Genomic DNA, 17,834 nt, shown 5'->3' with positions numbered 1-17,834 from the left:
TGGTGGGGGAGGGAAGGGTTGAGCAGGTACCCGGCTAAGACAGGGCTCTTACGCCATGTATGACGCAAATAAGCGTAAAAGCCGGGGGTATGAATGTCGTCACTACCCACCTGAGATTGGCTGAGTAGCCTTGGGAGGGGCGTATAGATCCCGCCTTGTGGGTGGGTGGGGAGTGGCAGGCCCCGCCTTGGTCCCTCTGACAAACTCCCGCCGGCGTCGCTGCGGCTTGGCCGGCGGAGGGAGAGCACCGAGCCGGGAAGGATGAGGCGCCCGCGTCAGCCTGGGGGTCCCGGGGGATCCGGGGGTCTCCGGCTGCTCCTCTGCCTCCTTCTGCTAAGCAGCCACCCGGGGGGCTGCAGCGCCATTAGTGCCCACGGTCAGGAGAAAACCTGGGGGAGGGGAGAGGGAGCTGGGAGCAAAACCCGAGGGAGGGTGGGAAGGGGAGTGGCATGAAGGTAGGAAGCTCGGATAGAATATGTGTATAGGGTGGAATGGGGGGAGGCACTGATGTGAAGAAGGCGGGAGGACATTTGGGAGGAAAGGGGCGTAGGCCTGGAGGTAGGGCTCGGAATACGGGGGCGGGACCTAGGAGAAGCTAGCTCAGGGGAAGATTGCGGGTTTGAGAGGAAGACTGGGGGTGTATATGGGCAGAAGGACCTAGAGCCGGCTACAAGACCACAGGAGAAGTAAGTGGCGCCAAAACGCCAGGGAGATAGTGGCCGGCGCAGAGAGTTGGGGAGCGAGGGGCTGAGAAGGGAACCGGCAACTCGGTGTCCAGGGCCGTGGGCATCGTGGTCCCAGTTCCGGTAAAGGGTTGAGCAGGGGGAGGGGCCAGAGTTTCTCTTTAAGCCTAGAAAGAAGCCGATTGTTGTGATCTGATCTCCAATAAGACGGGGGCAGCTGAGGAACCGGGCAGGAAAGGATGAGGAGGGAAGGGTCCCTCCCGTCCCCCTCCCCACAGGCAGGCCGGGTGCTGACTCACATCTGAGCGGACTGATACAGTCAGCGCTGACTCATGGGCCGGGGGCAGGCGGAGGGGGGGGCCGTGGTGGAGGGGCTCAGCCTCGCCGTCTGGCGCCCCCTTCCCCCACCCGGGCTTGGAGGCCAATGCAGGGTACTTCCTGTGACGCTGTGAGTGGGCAGGGTGGTGGATGAGGGGTGGAACGGAGGGGTCAGGTCTTGTGGCGACTCCTCGCCCTGTCACTCCTCCCTCTCCCGTAACTGCCTCCAGAGAGCCCTCGGCGGCGCCGGCCCGGAGCTTCAGCACCGCGGACAGCGCCAGCCGCAAGCAGGCGGGCCAGTCGACTATATGCGGGCCTTGCAAGGGTCACTCCTTTTTCTTTTCAGTGCAGGAAGCGCTGCATTAGAGACCCCCTCTTTTTTGGGGTTCTTACCCTATTCCCTTACGGGTGTGTGTGTGTGTTTGTGTGTGTGCGAGCGCTAGAATTTCTACTTCTTTTGCGCTCTCGTTCATCACGGGATGCTTTTGAAGATTTGAGAGAGTTTCCCTTTCCCCAGAATTTGACCAAAAACTCTCCCATAGTAATTCTATGAGAGCGCAAGTATACGATTCTCCACCACCACTTCCCCCCATGCACCTGGAAGGTATTCTCCTCATTACTCAGTTAAGAAGACTGAGGCTTTTAGGGAAAGGATCCAGACTCTCAGATCCTAAAAATCCAAAGCCAGGTCTTAGGCTGCCTTCTCTTAAAAATTCTAGGCCTCTTCCTTACTCTCCTCCTAGCTTAAAACCTTCCTTTGAATGAAAGAGTGGACCCCACCTGCTTCCCCCTTTCACAACCTGTCCATCCCTCTGGCCAGTCGATGTATGGGGTGTCTGAGCCTCTGGCCCCTGTTCCTCTACAGGCTGTCTGTTTGACCGCAGGCTCTGCTCCCACCTTGAAGTCTGCATTCAGGGTGAGTGAGGCCCAGGCATAGGAGTCACTGAGGAGGGGGGAGGCACAACAAGAAAGACAAGGGAGGAGAAGGTCTGGAAGGGAGGAGAGGTCCTGGGCTTGGGGGAGGGGCTGGCCCAGAGAAGCAGGGCCTCTGAAGCCAGGAGAGGAGGTGGAGAGAGTTCTGTTCATTTTCATCCTGGATTTTGGAAGGCCTCTTGTCCAAGCCCCCTACTGACACCACTTTTGTGCTCTTAGATGGCTTGTTTGGACAGTGCCAGGTGGGAGTGGGGCAGGTCCGGCCCCTTTTGCAAGTCACCTCCCCAGTTCTCCAACGCTTACAAGGTGTGCTCCGACAACTCATGTCCCAAGGTGAGATCTGGATGCACTGGAGGAGAGAGACTAGAACTAGGTTAGATATGTGTGGGTAAGTGAGGGTTGCCTGACCTGAGGATAGGCTTTCTTCTACCCCAAACTCTCTTCATGAAATATTCCTATACGTTCACTTCTGGAACCTCACCTTCCCAGACCTTGATGGAGAAGGGACAAGAAGAGTGGGAGTGGAACCCTAGAGATGAGCTGTTCATACTTGGACTTTGGAGGGGCCCAGCAGAGGCTTCTAGAAGAAGCTACTGGAAGTGGCCAGCATTCATCTCCTTGTGACTAGCCCCACTCCCTGGAACTGTCTGAGTGCTCTAAAACCAGAAATACTGGGGTCCTCAGCCAGAACATCCCACCCATCCAATTAGTAAGAAGTAGGGGAGAGTTGCTGGGAGGATGTTCTTCAGTAGGTAAGAGGGGACAGAATCTTTTGCTCAAGTGAAGGAACTGGCTTTAAATTGGAGCACAGGTAGTCTAAACCAAAACCAAAACCAATGCTGTTGAGTCGATTCCGACTCGTAGCAACCCTATAGGATAGGACAGAGTGAACTTCCCCCATAGAGTTTCCAAGGAGCGCCTGGCGGATTTGAACTGCCGACCTTTTGGTTAGCAGCCTAGCACTTAACCACTATGCCACAAGGGTTTCCAGGTAGTCTATATAATGTTAATAGGCAAAAAGCTGGAGGATGAAGGTGTGGATGCTGGTAGATTCTAGAATGTGAGTTAAGAGCAGCAGAGATTATATGTCCAGAAACAGGGAAGAAGGAATGGGGATGGAGAGTGGGAGATGATTCCTTTGGAAAATGTGACTGATTTTTCCTGAGAACAGAGTTTCATGAGGGAAAAGGGCCAAACAGGAGAGTTGCTTCAGGATGATGATGATGGTGGCAATGATGATAATGGTAATGATAATACTAGGTGTTTAAAACTAGTGTATAGAGCTTTAGGGTTTTCTGAGTATTTTCACTTCCCTGAACTTACTTCATCTTCACAATAGCCCCATAAAGTATGCATTATTCCCACATTAAAGATCAATAAAACTGAGGTTCAGGATCAGCAAAGGGAATAATAACAATAGCAATAATAATTACATAGTGGTAATAATACTAATAGCGTCTACTGAAATTTCATGTGACAGGCACTATTTTAAGCATTTCATCTGTGTTTGGTTATCACAAAAATCTTAGAAAGTATGATTCCCTATTTTACAGGTGAGAGAATAGAAGTTTAGAGAGATTGGGCTATTTGCTCAAGGTCAAACAATTTGTAGGTTGTGTAGGCAGGATTCAAACATAGGCCGTCTGATTCTAAAATCTGACCTGAGGGCAAGAAGAGGCCAGCTCAAGTCACCAACCAGTGGACCACCTCCACTACCGTTCTACTCTGCCAAACCCAATGCACTGCAGGGTAGGGGGCGCAGTTCCCATCTTCCACTGGTGCCTGTTACTGGGCCCTCAAGATGTCGCAGGAACCCACCTCACCCCATCCTGTCTCCTGGCAGGATTGTCCTGGCATGATGACCTCACCCAGTATGTGATCTCTCAGGAAATGGAACGCATCCCCCGACTTCACCCCCCAGAGCCCCGTCTGAGGGACAGGTAGGCAGCTTTTCTCAACAACTCCAGCATGGCAAGGTAGATGAGTAGTGGTCATCCTAATGGATAGAGGGAAGGAGCATCAGTGTGAGCAGACTAGGGCTAAGTTGTGGGTAAAAGAAGCTCAGGAATGGTCACTCTGACTCCCACATATCCAATAGGAGTTGACTTTATCCCTGGGGATCTGGCAAAATGGGGGCATTAAAAAACTGTTTTGAAAAACTTTTGACATTTGATATTTCAAAAGAGGCATCAGAGTAGTCAGCATTGGGGAAAATTATAATTTTGTTGAACTTAAGTTGTTTAATGCTTCAGTTTTGTTACTAGGTGGAATTACATATGTCAGAGCATAACCATCTCCTGCAGTTAGGGCCTCTCGAGCCATTGTTCAGGCCCTGCAAAGCAGGGGGAAGTCAGTGAGGCCCACGAGGCACAGATGATGATTCCTGGATGAAGAAGGCTTGGGAGGGGGCAGTCCTGAATGTTTGAACATACACCTGGAGGGTCAGGTGTAGGGACATGGCACACAGGGGCAACTGAGCAAGCACAGCCACAACTCATCTACAGAGGTTTCCAGTGCCCTCACCTGCACCTCTTCTCCATTTCTCCATCCCAAGCCTCATGCTTCTCTATCCTCTGCAGCTGTCTGAGGGACCTGGGCATGCTTACCAGGGAGACATACGATCTCTGCCCAGGCTCTCTGGCCCTTCCCCAATGCTACTCTATCCTCCCCTGAAGCTACCTCATTTATCATGACGTCAAGCACACTCTCAACTACTGAGATTATCTGGACCCCACTATTTTTGCCTTGTAAGCTCTCTAAGCCCTTGCCCCACACAACCAACACACACACACACACACACACACACACACACTTTGCTTTCCTCCTCAGATCTGGCTTGGTGCCCAGGAGACCTGGCCCCACTGGGGAGCTGCTTTCACAGGGCATCCCCACTGGCTCTGCCCCTGCTGCCCAGCACTTGCTTCCTCGATCTCCAGCAGGTGGGGGCGGAGCTGGGGCAGGCTCTTCTCTGTCCCCTCTGCCGGCCGAGCTGCTGCCCTCTCTCTTGGAGCATCTGCTGTTGCCCCCAGAGCCCCCCCACCCCGCCTTGAGTTATGAACCCACCCTGCTGCAGCCCTACCTGTTCCACCAGGTGAGCCCTAGACTCTGGCCCTGTCCCAGCCCCCGTCTCCTAGCCCTGACATTTGCGTTTACTACGATCTCTGGTTTCCCACAGTTTGGCTCCCGCGATGGCTCTCGGGGCTCAGAGAGCTCCCCAGGGATGGTCAGTGTTGGCCCCCTGCCCAAAGCCAAACCCCCTGCCTTCTTCAGCAAAGTTGCCTCCAAGGGCATGTTTGGGGTCCACCCTGGCCACTCCTACGGGGACCCTCCAGGGCCTTCACCTGCTCAGCTTTTCCAGGACTCAGGGCTGCTCTATCTGGCCCAGGAGCCTCCAGTGCCCAGCAGAACCAGGGCACAAAGGCTTCCAGAGCAAGGAGGCAGCAGCCAGGCAGAGGACTATGCCTCAGAAGGCTATGAGGAGGAAGGACCAGGGGGTCGCAGGGAGAAGCCTCCTTTCCCAGCAGTGCAGCCAGGTAACAGAGTCTTCAACATCCACCTGCCTGCCTGTGGAGGCCACTTGGGGAACCATGGGGGCTCCTTCATGGCTATCCACGTATTCACTTAATGTGTCCTTTAAGTCATTCATACACTTAACTAATGCTTGCTGACAACCTAATCTATGCCAGGCACTAGTTAGGCACTGGGGATACAGTGGTTAGTGAAGCTGACATGACTCTTCTCTGGATGGAGAGTCAAGATGTCCACGGTGGGCCTGAAGTTTGGTCTTGGCCTCTGGAAGGTCTTTTCCTCAAAGTGTGGACAAGGGCTGGGAAAGGGAGGATATCAGTGTCCTGGGGTTTGAGGAGATGCTCTTAAATGAGTTAATTCACTCCCACCTTCCACTCACCCATCTGCATCCCATTAGTTCATCCCACCATAAGCCCTAAGCTCTGTGTCTGACTCCCAGCAGATGTGAGTCTGCAGAGACTGACAGCTGTGCTTGCGGGCTACGGGGTGGAACTGCATCATCTGACCCCTGAGCAGCTCTCCACCCTTTCAACCTTGCTGCAGCTGCTGCCCAAAGGAGCAGGAAGAAACCTAGGTGAGTGTCCAGGCAGAGAGACCAGCCACTCCCAGCACCACAGAGGCTTCTTCCCCCTTCTTATGACCACACGGAGCAGCCTGGAGGGGAAGAGTCAGGGTCATGGGAAGGGAGTTCTTCTGAAACACAGGGTCATAGCCATCCAAGCCTAGGGAGCAAGGGGTGGGGTGGAGAGTTGAGGGACCAGGTCAAGAGAGGACTGGAGGGGAGAAATAATGGAAAAAGAATCCAATGGAGAGTGTGAGCAGCAATAAGGATGTGCCTAGAAGGGTATGGTCAGTGATAATGAGGACCCAAGGAGGGGCATGGCCAGTATTAAGGAGACGCCAATAATCAATGTATAGGACAGAACGAAAAAGAGCTTTGAGAGATGTGAACAATGGCAGAGGGAGGAGTTAGAAAAACAATGAATTATGAGGAAGAACAAACAGGGAGTGAGGCCATGCTTAGAATAAGACCAGTGATAGGGGCTTGGCCAGTGACTGAGGGGAAAAAGTCCACAGCAGATGTAACGGGGTGTCTGGCCTTGTCTCCCACCTGCTTTGGCCCTTTGCCCATGGTCCATGTTTTCCTATTCCTACAGGTGGGGCTGTAAATGCTGGAGCAGACATCAAGAAAGTGAGTTCCCAGCACCTCCCTGATCCATAAAATGACCCATAGCAGTACTTCCCATTGCTGACGTCTGAACCTCAGGATCAGGACCCATAATTCATATCCTCCAACCCCTCATTTTGCAAATGGGGAGGTCAAGGCTCAGAGATTGCAAATTGTTGCCTAAGATGTCATATTAAGTGAGACAGAGCTGGATGCGGAATCTAAGTACAAGCCAAAATTCTTAATTTGCTGCTCTTTTCACAGTAATAATTTCAGGCCATGCTCTGAGGAGCCCTGGCAGAAGAGGGGGTTTGTAAACAGGCAAGCTCCTGGCCTCTGTAACTTGAGGAGCTTTGCTTCCACCTTGCACGTGTTGGATGGCTAAGATTTTGTGGCTAAACAAATTCTAAAAATCATCTTCTACTCTTACCCTAGCCTCCCTTGCTCTGGAGGTTTTCCCTGACTCCGGTCCCATTCTGTGCATTATTACTGACCCTGCCCCATTCATTCACTCCTTCATTCATTCACCCTCTTGGCTCAAATTTGCTGGGTGCCCTCCTCCCACCCCCTGCTTTCCTGGGCCCTAGGGGTACAAAGAGAAGCAACTCCTAAGTTCCACTGTGGGAGCTAATAGTCCAGCGTGTAGAATTCCTTGCCCCCAGCCCTCCAATTCCAGCACCAGCTCAGCCACACCCATCTGCTCTCTTCTAAACAGACAATAGAGGAACAGATACAGGGTGGAGACACAACAGAGCCTCTGCCGCCCACACCCTCCCTGCCTGGACATCCCACTGCCAGCCCCACCTCCAGTAAAGGCCAACAAGTGCTGAGTTCCCCAGAGCCCTCCAAAGCTGCCAGCCCCCGTGCCACACCTGTCCTGCTGGAGAAGAAAAGTCCACTGGGCCAGAGCCAACCCACAGTGGTAGGACAGCCCTCAGCTCGGCCATCTGCGGAGGAGTACGGCTACATCGTCACTGATCAAAAGTAAGGGTCCTGCTGGGGGAGCTATCCAGGCCTCTAGGGGATGGACTGGTCTGCCTGGCAGGAAGCAGGGGGCAGAAATCCAGATGTGAAGGACACGACATGGGGAGGTGATGGGTTGCTCTGCACCCCAGGGGTGGCCTGTTTCAAGAAAAAGTGACTGAGTGGATCCCCCAATTTCCTCCCTCTGCCTGCTCACCACCTCCAGGCCCCTGAGCCTGGCTGCAGGCGTGAAGCTGCTGGAGCTCCTGGCTGAGCATGTACACATGTCCTCGGGCAGCTTCATCAACATCAGGTGGGGCTGGCACCTTGCTGGGGGTGGCAGGGATCTAGAAGGCAGCTGGAGGGGGAGGGAGATGGAGGGGCCCAGGAGAGGAAGAGAAAATAAGCTCTGGGTAAAGCGCCAAGATGGGTCAGAGAGATGCTCCCAGCTGTATTGAAAGAACAGCCACATCTATCCCCATCCAGTATCTTTTACCCCTGCTCCAGCCCCATCCTCTAGTGGGGAGAAGGCCAGAGCTGGCCTATCTTGTAGAGTCTTGGGGTCTAGGGTTGGTGAGGCAGTAACATAGCTTCAATTTGGCAGTGTGGTGGGACCAGCCCTGACCTTCCGCATCCGGCACAATGAGCAGAACCTGTCTTTGGCTGATGTGACCCAGCAAGCTGGTAAATACTGCCCCGACCTTGACCTCAGGCTTGGTTCCAACTCCAGCCCTAGTGTGATACACCCAGGCCTGTGGATGATGCTCCCCCTGCAATATTCCAAGCCCACATGGGCCCTGCCTGTCACTTGGCATGTCGTGACATGGGATGCGGACCATATGGGATAGACCGCATGGAGCTAGAGAGAATCTGACCTACCTCCTCTCTGCAGGGCTGGTCAAGTCGGAACTGGAAGCCCAGACAGGGCTCCGGATCTTGCAGACAGGAGTGGGACAGGTATGAGCTACCTGGAGATTCAGTCAAAGCCCCAGAGGGCTGACGTTCCCTACAAGAAATGGAGGCAAACTTGGCTGGAGAACTGAAGCGGAAGCCTCATTTACCTGTCTGGCCCTCTGGCTTTGCCAAGGCAGGCCCTCCCCATGCAGTTTTCCTTGTGACCAGCAGATGGCGCCAGTGGCTCCTCCTCCTTGCAGTGGGCACGCCAGCGTTCTATAGGAGGGCGGTATGCTTGGCAAGAACTAGCTGAGATGCCCATAGCCTTCTGGAGCAAGTCACTAAAGTCCAAGGGAAATCTTTGCGCAGAAAGGACATTATACTCAAAACATATTTCCATTCTACATCCAACACTGATGCCTCACATTCTACTGTTCAATTCCTTGGGCAGAGCATTGATCTCTCTCCACTTTTAAAACTAAGTCTCTGGCACTGAAGTGTGGTTGAGTTGGTCCGATGGGGATTGAGAAAGAGCATCGTAGGTTCATCTGAGCTCTTCTGCCTGTACCACCATGCTCCTACCCCCCAGCTTTGCCCAGGGTATGTTCTAGCAGGGTGTGGTGGCACAGCAGAGGGACGAGAAGCAGCCCCCCTTGATCCCAGCCTTGTTCCCACAGAGGGAGGAGGCCACCGCAGTCCTTCCCCGACCAGCTCGAGGCACCTCTCCCATGCGCTCGGTGCTGCTTACTCTGGTGGCCCTGGCAGGTGTGGCTGGGCTACTGGTGGCTCTGGCGGTGGCTCTGTGTATACGGCAGCACGCGCGGCAGCGGGACAAGGAGCACCTGGCAGCCCTGGGACCCGAGGGGGCCCATGGGGACACCACCTTTGAGTACCAGGTGTGCAGCCCCTGATATTTGCTGAGGAGAGGAAATGAAGGGGGGCTTGGGAATCTAGGTCTTGCATGGGGTGAGGGTGGGAAGTTGAAAGGGGAGTGAGCCCCTATCCCTGGGAATGTTCTGGCAGAGGCTGGAGAAGTCCCAGTAGGGGAACAGTGGGAGCATTTCAAATGGGGTGGGAATCGGGAGCAGAGAGTTCCTAAGGTTCTTCTCAATGCTGAGATTCTGGAGCTCTGGGACTCTACTCTGTAATAGCTGAGGCTGTGATGACTGTCACCCAAGCAGAACTGCCCTGACCAGGATAAAGGCCAGTGCTGAAAGCTGTACACTAGGGGAGATGGGTTCCATTTAAAATCAGTCAAGGACTAGCCTAGGGGCCCCAAATTCAAGCCAGCACCCTGTTGGAAAGGCTTCCGGGACCCCTGGGCCCCAACCTGATCATTCTTCTGCAGGATCTCTGCCGCCAGCACATGGCCACAAAGTCCCTGTTCAACCGAGCAGAGGGTCCGCCAGAGCCCTCGAGAGTGAGCAGCGTGTCCTCCCAGTTCAGCGACGCGGCCCAGGCCAGCCCCAGCTCCCACAGCAGCACACCATCCTGGTGCGAGGAGCCTGCCCAGGCCAACATGGACATCTCCACAGGGCACATGATTCTGGTCAGAACTGGGCCTAGGCCTGGGAGAAGGGGCAGGAAGGTGGGAGAGGCAGGGATGATGGCGTGGGCCAGAGCTGGGCTGTGGTGCCCCTGCAGGCATACATGGAGGACCACCTGCGAAATCGAGACCGCCTGGCCAAGGAGTGGCAGGCCCTGTGTGCCTACCAGGCGGAGCCTAATACTTGTGCCACTGCCCAGGGGGAGGGCAACATCAAAAAGAACCGCCACCCTGACTTCTTGCCCTGTGAGTGAGCCATGCTGGCCTTCTCTGCTGGGAATGCTGAAAGGCTTGGGGGAAGGGGCTGGGCTCCTGGCTCAGGCTAAGTGCCCGGGGTGCCAGGACCCCAGTGACAGAGGGGGCATCTGGGGTGGGCTATGGGGTATGTACAGATGACCATGCCCGCATCAAGCTGAAGGTGGAGAGCAGCCCTTCTCGGAGCGATTACATCAACGCCAGCCCCATTGTGAGTGGCCCTGGACCCGGCCACCACCTCTACCCCATCCTTATCCTGCCCTCGGCCCTGTCATAATCTCCATTCCCCTGTGGCCACAACATACCCAAGGTCCTGATATCTTAGCATGGAAATGGGGGCGGGGAGGAGACCAGGTTCCCCCAGACCCCATCCCATGCCCGCTGACCAATGCCTCTCCATAGTGGAATGTCCCCTTCTGACTCATGATGCATCTTCCCTGCCCTTAGATTGAGCATGACCCTCGGATGCCAGCCTACATAGCTACACAGGGCCCGCTGTCCCACACCATTGCTGACTTCTGGCAGGTGGGCTCTTGGAGGGAGGGCATCTGTAGGGACTAGAGGCTCGCATGGCCAAACAGGGCCAGCCAGAACCCAAGGAGGTTAGGGTGGTGCTTACTTGGGCCTCTGTCCCTAGATGGTATGGGAGAGTGGCTGTACTGTCATCGTCATGCTGACCCCACTGGTGGAGGATGGTGTCAAGCAGTGTGACCGCTACTGGCCAGATGAGGGCTCTTCCCTCTACCATGTATATGAGGTCAGTAGGACCTCATAACCGTGGGACAATGGGAAGGGGGAAGGTGGATGGTGGCATACTCATATATATACTCACATGCATATCCCTATATACATATGTGTGTCCTGTCTATGCCAAGAGAGAATTCTAGGAGCTTATAAGAAAATGAAGGCGCTCCGGTGGCACAATGGTTAAGCACTTGGCTGCTAACCGAAAGGTCGATGGTTTGAACCCATCAGCAGCTCTGTGGGAGAAAGATGTGGCGGTCTGCTTCCATAAAGATTACAGCTTTGGGAACCCTATGGGGCGGTTCTATTCTGTTCTATAGGATCACTATGAGTCAGAATCCACTCTATGGCAATGAGTTTGGTTTTTGGTTTATGGGAATATGTGCAAAAATAAAGCTATAAAACCACCAAAGCAGAGATAAGAAGCTAAGAGCCAAGAATAAGTGAGACAGGGAAGATAATACCCAAAGACCAAGAGTAAGACCTACTTCAGTTGAGCTTAACTTAGCTCTGAGTTTCCTGGAGACCAAAGCAAACAAAGAAATACCACCAGTCACACATGTTGCTTATGAAAAATAGGAACAAACCTTTTCATTAGTAGAGAGGATGGGTGGGGGCAACTGGGCAGAAGCAAAGCAGGGGAAGGAGGAAGAGATTCTGGGCAAATAGAAGGTGATCCTTCTTTAAGACAGGAGATGTTAGGAGACACTTCTCATCACTAGATGAGCCCTGGACAGTAGCTTTCCCTGGTGGTGCAGTGGTTAAGCAATTGGCTGCTAACTGAAAGGTCGGCAGTTCAAACCCACCAGGTTCACTCCTTAGGAAAAAGATGTGGCAATCAGCTTCTGTAAAGATTGTGTTGTTAGGTGCCCTCAAGTTAGTTCCGACTCAGAGCATCCCTCGGTATAACAGAATGAAACGTTGCCCAGTCCTGAACCCTCCTCCCAATTGTTGCTGCCTTGCAATCAACCCCTATGGAGCAGTTTACTCTTGCCTATTTTTTATGAGTTGGAATCCATTTGAGGACAACAGGGTATCATGAGCACTCAACAGTCTTTTGTTTTGGTTTGGTCTGGTTTGGTTTTTATTGGACCTCATCATAGTTAAAGAAAAAAAATCTAATAAAAACATTACAGAATTTCATCAAAGTTTATGGCGCATGGAGCAGGGACACTGTGCTAGACCGGAGGCCCACAAAGAAACCGGCGCCAAGAAGTTCACAATAATATTTGTGTCCAGTTGGAAAAGCCACCAATTGTCCTGAGCAGTAGATAAGTCACACAGACAGCTAGGGCTCTGGGGACAGCTGGGACAGTTGGGTGGCTGGGTGGGGAAGCTTTCTGGAGAATTTAGAATCTGAATTGGCCTGGTGGCTGGGAAAAGCGGAGAAGGTGCCGTCTAGACGTGGAGGCTGCAGAGCCCACAGGCGCCTGGCAGGCCGAGAGAGACCGGGCCGGTGGCCGCTGCCCCTCTCAGGCCTGGGCCCACTCCTCCGCAGGTGAACCTGGTGTCGGAACACATCTGGTGTGAGGACTTTCTGGTGCGGAGCTTTTACCTGAAGAACGTGCAGACCCAGGAAACGCGCACCCTCACGCAGTTCCACTTCCTCAGCTGGCCGGCAGAGGGCACTCCGGCCTCCACGCGGCCCCTGCTGGACTTCCGCAGGTGAGCGCCCAGCCCACCTTAAGAAGAACCTTGCTGGACGAGCCGCCGGGGCGGGCACCCACGCAGGCTCCGAGGAGTCTGGGGAAGGGGCGGCGCAAGGGAGAGGCCTGGGAGTGGGGCGCCCCAGTACATATCACTGCAGCCCGGGCCCAGTGGCTCCTTGTGGGGTCCTAGGTCAGATAGGCAGACCCTCAGCCGGGTCATGCCCCCACCTGGAGGCTCGGCCTCTGCCCTTCGGCCGCTCCTTCCAGACCCCCCACCAGGGCTGATGCTCGGTCTGGCTGTGTCCGTCACTTCTCTCTCCCCACCTCTCCCCCGCCACCCCATCCCTGGTTTCTGAGTCTGCTCTGTAGTCTCCTTCAGAGGCTGTCTTTCCTGGCCCCGTCTCTTCCACTCCCCTTCCCTCGCTCTCCTGCTTTACCCACCCCCCTCCCCCCAAAGGCTTCCCTTACTTCTACCTCCCCACCTCTCTATCTCTCCCTCCTCGTATTGGCCCCTGCTTCCCGTTTCTCCTCCATTTCTTGGTCCTGTTTGCTCTCACATCTCCAGCACTATTTTCCTACTTCCTCTGCCCCATCTTCCCTTTTTTTTTTTTGAACCTTCTCCCTGTCTCTTTGCTTCTATTTCTTTCTCCATCTTCCATTCTCTCTCCCGCTTCCCTTTCTCTCTTTCTGCCTCTCTCCCTCTCTATTACTTTCTCTACCTCTGTCCACGCTTTCCCTCTATTTCCATTTCTCCTTCTCCCCACCTCTCCCCTTTTCTGTCTCTTCTCTCTCTCCCTTTTTTCCCCTCCCTCCCGCCTCCACCTGTCTGTGTTTGCCTATTTCTCTCTCTTCCTGCCTGTCCTAGTTTTTCCCTCTCTCTGTCTCTCCGTGTCCTTCCCGCTCCCCTCCTCCCTCTGTCCCTCTCTCTGTCCTTCCCTCACACCTCCTCCCTCTGTCCCTCTCTCAGGCCTTTCTTCCCTCGGCCCTCTGTCTGTCTGTCCTCTCCCCTCTTCCTGCTGCCTGTCTGTTGCTCTCTCTGTCCTTTCCTCCCTCTCTCTCTCTCCCTCTCTCCCTCACAGCTGCCAGTGTCATTTTTGTGATCTGCAGCTAGTATTCTCACTCCAGTTGCATAGTCACAAAAGTGATCATTGGCAGGTGTGGCTGCTGCATGGACAGAACAGACAGGACACGTGGGATCAGGACCACCCTGCAGGCTGCGGGGAGAGCTGGGGGTGGGGGTAGGGGCAGAGAGAAGAGATGAAGAATGCCAAAGGTAGTGTGGGAGGATCTCTGGGTTCTTGGGGACATAGTGCAACTGGTAGGGTCTGGGACAGAAAGCTTACTGAGGGACTTGCCCTGTTCTGACACCAAAACCATGCCCAGGCCAGGCCTCCAGCATCTCCTCCCTGTCCCCTCCCCAGATAGGCAGCTAAGAAGCCTGCCAACATGGGCAAGGGCCCTACCTGCATGGCAGCCTCCCCCTGATTCATTGCCCCTTGCCAGGCTGGCCAGAGGTCTCTGGTGCTGGGCAAAGAGCAGAGGAGCAGTGCTGGGGTGGGGACCTGGGTATAGTTTCCGAGCCTCAGAACAACGGTTTCTATTTGAGGTCTCTAGGGCCTGAGACACAGCCATCTTCAAAACAATGCCAGGAGTATTGGAGCTATCTTCTATTTTCCACATTTTAAAAATCTGGTTAGAACTAGTACCTGAACCTCCTTTAGGCCTGCACAAGTAAACTAAAAGGTTATGTTTCTTTGCTTTAGACTGGAATTATGTAAACCCAATGTATTTGATGTTAGATACAAGAACAAATTAATTGCTGCTTAATAAATGCAGTTTGGTGAAGGTCCACCAGAGGAAAGGTGAAATAATAAAGGAGTTTTCAGAAAGTGACCCGGAGCAAGTTCCTTGACCTCCTGGTTTCCTTACCTGTGAAATGAGGATGAAGACACATGCTTTAGGGGGTTGTTGGAAGATCTAATAGAGTTTATAAAATCTGGTTTAAGTGCCTGGCACACAGTAAGGATTCAATCAATTAATTCTAGCTACTATTTATCATTATTATTATTAAATGATTGGGAGCCACACTTATGATTACTGTTCAATCCCATCCCTGTGACATACTAACCAATACCCCAGAAGATCATTGTGGACTCCTGTAAAACCATCCAAATTACCTGACCCTGCAAGTCTGGAGGAGCCAGAGTAGAGGACCACTAAGTTCCAAGCTTCCCTTAAACAGTCTGATGGCCCCTAAGAAGCTCCTCCCTAGTCCTGGCTCAGAGAGGTACCAGAGGTCTGCTCCAGACTCTCAAAGCGGGAAGGTCATAAGGGACAAGGGCAGGTTAGACTGGGCCACTGAAGGAGGGAGAATCCCTCTGCTTCTTGCTGAACCATGGTTAGGGGCAGCAAAGAAGGGTGGGAGGTCCAAGTGGACCCCAAGTCTGAATACCACCCTGCCACGGAGCACCTGGGCTGAGATGGGGCTGACCCAGGGATATAGGCAGCGGCATTACGTTCAGAGATGTCCTCCCCAGCCTGGGGCTACTTGACATCATTAGCTCTTTACATGGGTTATCTCATATAATCATTGTAAGAACCCTAAGGAGAAGGTTGGAAGGTTATTATTATTATCATCCCCATTTTACAGATAAGGAAACTGAGGCTCAAAGAAGTTGAGTTAGTTATTCCAGGTGTGTAGCTTGGATACATGGCTCGTAAACAATAAGGCAAGCCCAGTGCCACCAATGCCAGCTCTGGCTCTTTGCCTCCAGCCTTGAATCCATCCAACGGTCATGCACGTTGCTTATGGAAAATAGGAGCAAACATTTTCATTAGAGAGGATGGGTAAGGAGGGAACTGGGCAGAGGCAGAGCAGGGGAAGGAGGAATAGATTCTGGACAAATGGGAGAAGGTGATCCTCCTTTAAGACAGGAGATGTTAGGAGATGCTTCTCGTCACTAGATGAGCCCTGGACGGTAGTTTTCTATGGTTGAGTTAGTTGTTCAAGGTGCATAGCTTGGGTACATGGCTCGTAAGTAATGAGGGAAGCCCAGTGCCACCAAAGCCAACTCTGGCTCTTTGCCCTGACTGCTTTCTCCAGCCCCCTGCCTTGGGCATGGGGGGAGAAGAGGCAGAAGGAGAGGCCACACGTATGGGTTTTGCTTCCCCCACCCCACTGTGCTCACAGCAGGTAGCTGGTCCTCACACCCACTTCTCGTTGCAGGAAGGTGAACAAGTGCTACCGGGGCCGCTCCTGCCCCATCATCGTGCACTGCAGGTGGGTGGAGACGGCTGTGGGACGGGATGGGACAAAGCGGACACGACAGCCCAGGCATTCCTAGTTTTGCCCCCTCCCTGGGCCGATGGTCTCCCATTCACACTGCCTGCCTCGCCCCTTGATGCTGACAAACCACAGTCCATGGGCCATATCCAACACATGACCTGTTTTCTTAACAGTCCATGAAATAAGTATGGTTTATACATTTTTAAATGGTTGAGGAAGGAAAAAAAAAAAAGACTATAACAGACTCTGTGACCCTCAAAACTGAAAATGTTTACTGTCTTCCCCGTTACACAAAAGTTTGCTGAACAGAAGTCTGGCCAGAGGCTGGAGTGGGCCAGACCCCCTCCCTACTGCTGCCTCCACCTCAGGGCCACCAGAGCTCTCCTTTTTGGTTGACCCATTGCCGAAGTGACACTTCCAGGGTCACAGGTTCCCCACTCAAGGCCCAATTCCTTCATCTCAGCTCACTCACGCCCTCCCCAAGCCAACCCTAGTGGACTGACCAGTGCTCTCTACCCTCTTCACTCCCCTCCTGAGCCTCCTCATCTCTTCTGTCCCTCCCCCTTTCTGCTGGGTCCTGAGCCTGTCACATCTCCTGTTTCAGTGATGGTGCAGGGAGAACTGGCACCTATATCCTCATCGACATGGTTCTGAACCGCATGGCAAAAGGTAAACACCTTCCCCAAGGGACCTGCAGCCCTACCCCCGAGGGCCATGAGCTCTTGAAAGGGCAGGTTGTCACACCTCCTCTGGGCCCCCCCTGAGGAGCTTTCTGTCCCACACCTCCAGGAGTGAAGGAGATTGACATCGCTGCCACCCTGGAGCATGTTCGTGACCAACGGCCGGGCCTCGTCCGCTCCAAGGTGACCATGCCTTCCTGCCCTGACCTGATTGTCCCCCCTTACCCAGCACCCACTTCTCAGCCACCCCAGGGAAACCAGCAGCAGCCTGCCTTCTTTTGCCTGCTGGTGTAATGCCCCCCAGGAGATTCCCCATCTTCCCAGGGAATCTTCTCAGCTCCCCCTCTCCTAGGCCCTCTTGGGGCCAGCCTCCCCCGACCCTCCTCCTCTTGCCCTTCCCCAGGACCAGTTTGAATTTGCCCTGACCGCTGTGGCAGAGGAGGTGAATGCCATCCTCAAGGCCCTGCCCCAGTGAGCCCCCTCAGCCCTCAGGGGGCAGACAAGCCTCCCCCTTCTGTGCTGTGTGAGCATCTGTGTACCCACTCTGATGCCCCCACCTGCCACCTTGGCCCTCCTGGGCATGTCCAGCCCTTCCATGAGGTGTGTGTAAGGAATGGGAGACAAGAACAGCTGGAGTGCAGAGCACCCCGTGGGGGAGCTGGCAGCCGGCTGGGAGGAGACTATGACAGATTCTGTGACCCTCAAAGCTGAAAATGGGCCCACCTAAGTTCCTTGGCCACCATCTCCCATGCTCCTGGAGGTGTACTCCCTCCCCCAGTGTGTACTCCCTCCCCCATTGTGGGCAGGATAGGGTGGAGGGGGCTCCAGACCTCAGCTCCTGGCTTCCCCATCCCGGCTGCTGCGCTCTATCCTGCCTCCTTGACCTTCACTCGGGATCCCTGCCCTTCCAGCCTTCACCCTCAGGCCTCCTCTCACCGCCCTCCCACCACGTGCCACTTAACCTCTCTCCCTCTGGCACTAGAGAACATTTCTAGAAAAATCTACTTTTGTATCAGTGTGAATAAAGTGAGTGTGTTGTCTGTGCAGCTACAACCCAATCTCCTACGCATTTCTGTTTGCTTTGCTTCCAAACTCCAGCCCCAGCTTCTGTCTGGAGCCAGGCTGTGGAGTCAGGCTCTCCTAGGGTTGAGAAGTACAATCACAGCCAGGTGGTGGTATTTTTATAT

At 53.9% G+C, this 17,834-nt stretch overlaps 1 protein-coding gene across 1 annotated transcript; it reads left to right on the top strand.

Annotated features, from left to right (window-relative positions):
- Window positions 1-261: 261 nt before the first annotated feature.
- PTPRN (protein tyrosine phosphatase receptor type N) lies at window positions 262-17,596 on the top strand. Its single transcript, XM_049889000.1, has 23 exons — window positions 262-376; window positions 1,867-1,917; window positions 2,154-2,267; window positions 3,778-3,874; window positions 4,764-5,025; window positions 5,110-5,467; window positions 5,905-6,036; window positions 6,620-6,654; window positions 7,346-7,614; window positions 7,820-7,906; window positions 8,198-8,277; window positions 8,486-8,550; window positions 9,165-9,383; window positions 9,836-10,036; window positions 10,132-10,279; window positions 10,426-10,499; window positions 10,736-10,813; window positions 10,926-11,045; window positions 12,531-12,697; window positions 15,908-15,961; window positions 16,572-16,636; window positions 16,757-16,830; window positions 17,051-17,596. Exons 1-23 carry the CDS (start codon window positions 262-264, stop codon window positions 17,120-17,122), a joined length of 2,937 nt encoding a protein of 978 aa, XP_049744957.1. The 3' UTR covers window positions 17,123-17,596.
- Window positions 17,597-17,834: the final 238 nt, after the last annotated feature.

Source organism: Elephas maximus, chromosome 6 (genome assembly GCF_024166365.1).
Source record: "Elephas maximus indicus isolate mEleMax1 chromosome 6, mEleMax1 primary haplotype, whole genome shotgun sequence".
In the NCBI taxonomy this organism is placed as follows: domain Eukaryota; kingdom Metazoa; phylum Chordata; class Mammalia; order Proboscidea; family Elephantidae; genus Elephas; species Elephas maximus.
This window is presented reverse-complemented; position numbering and strand designations above follow the sequence as displayed.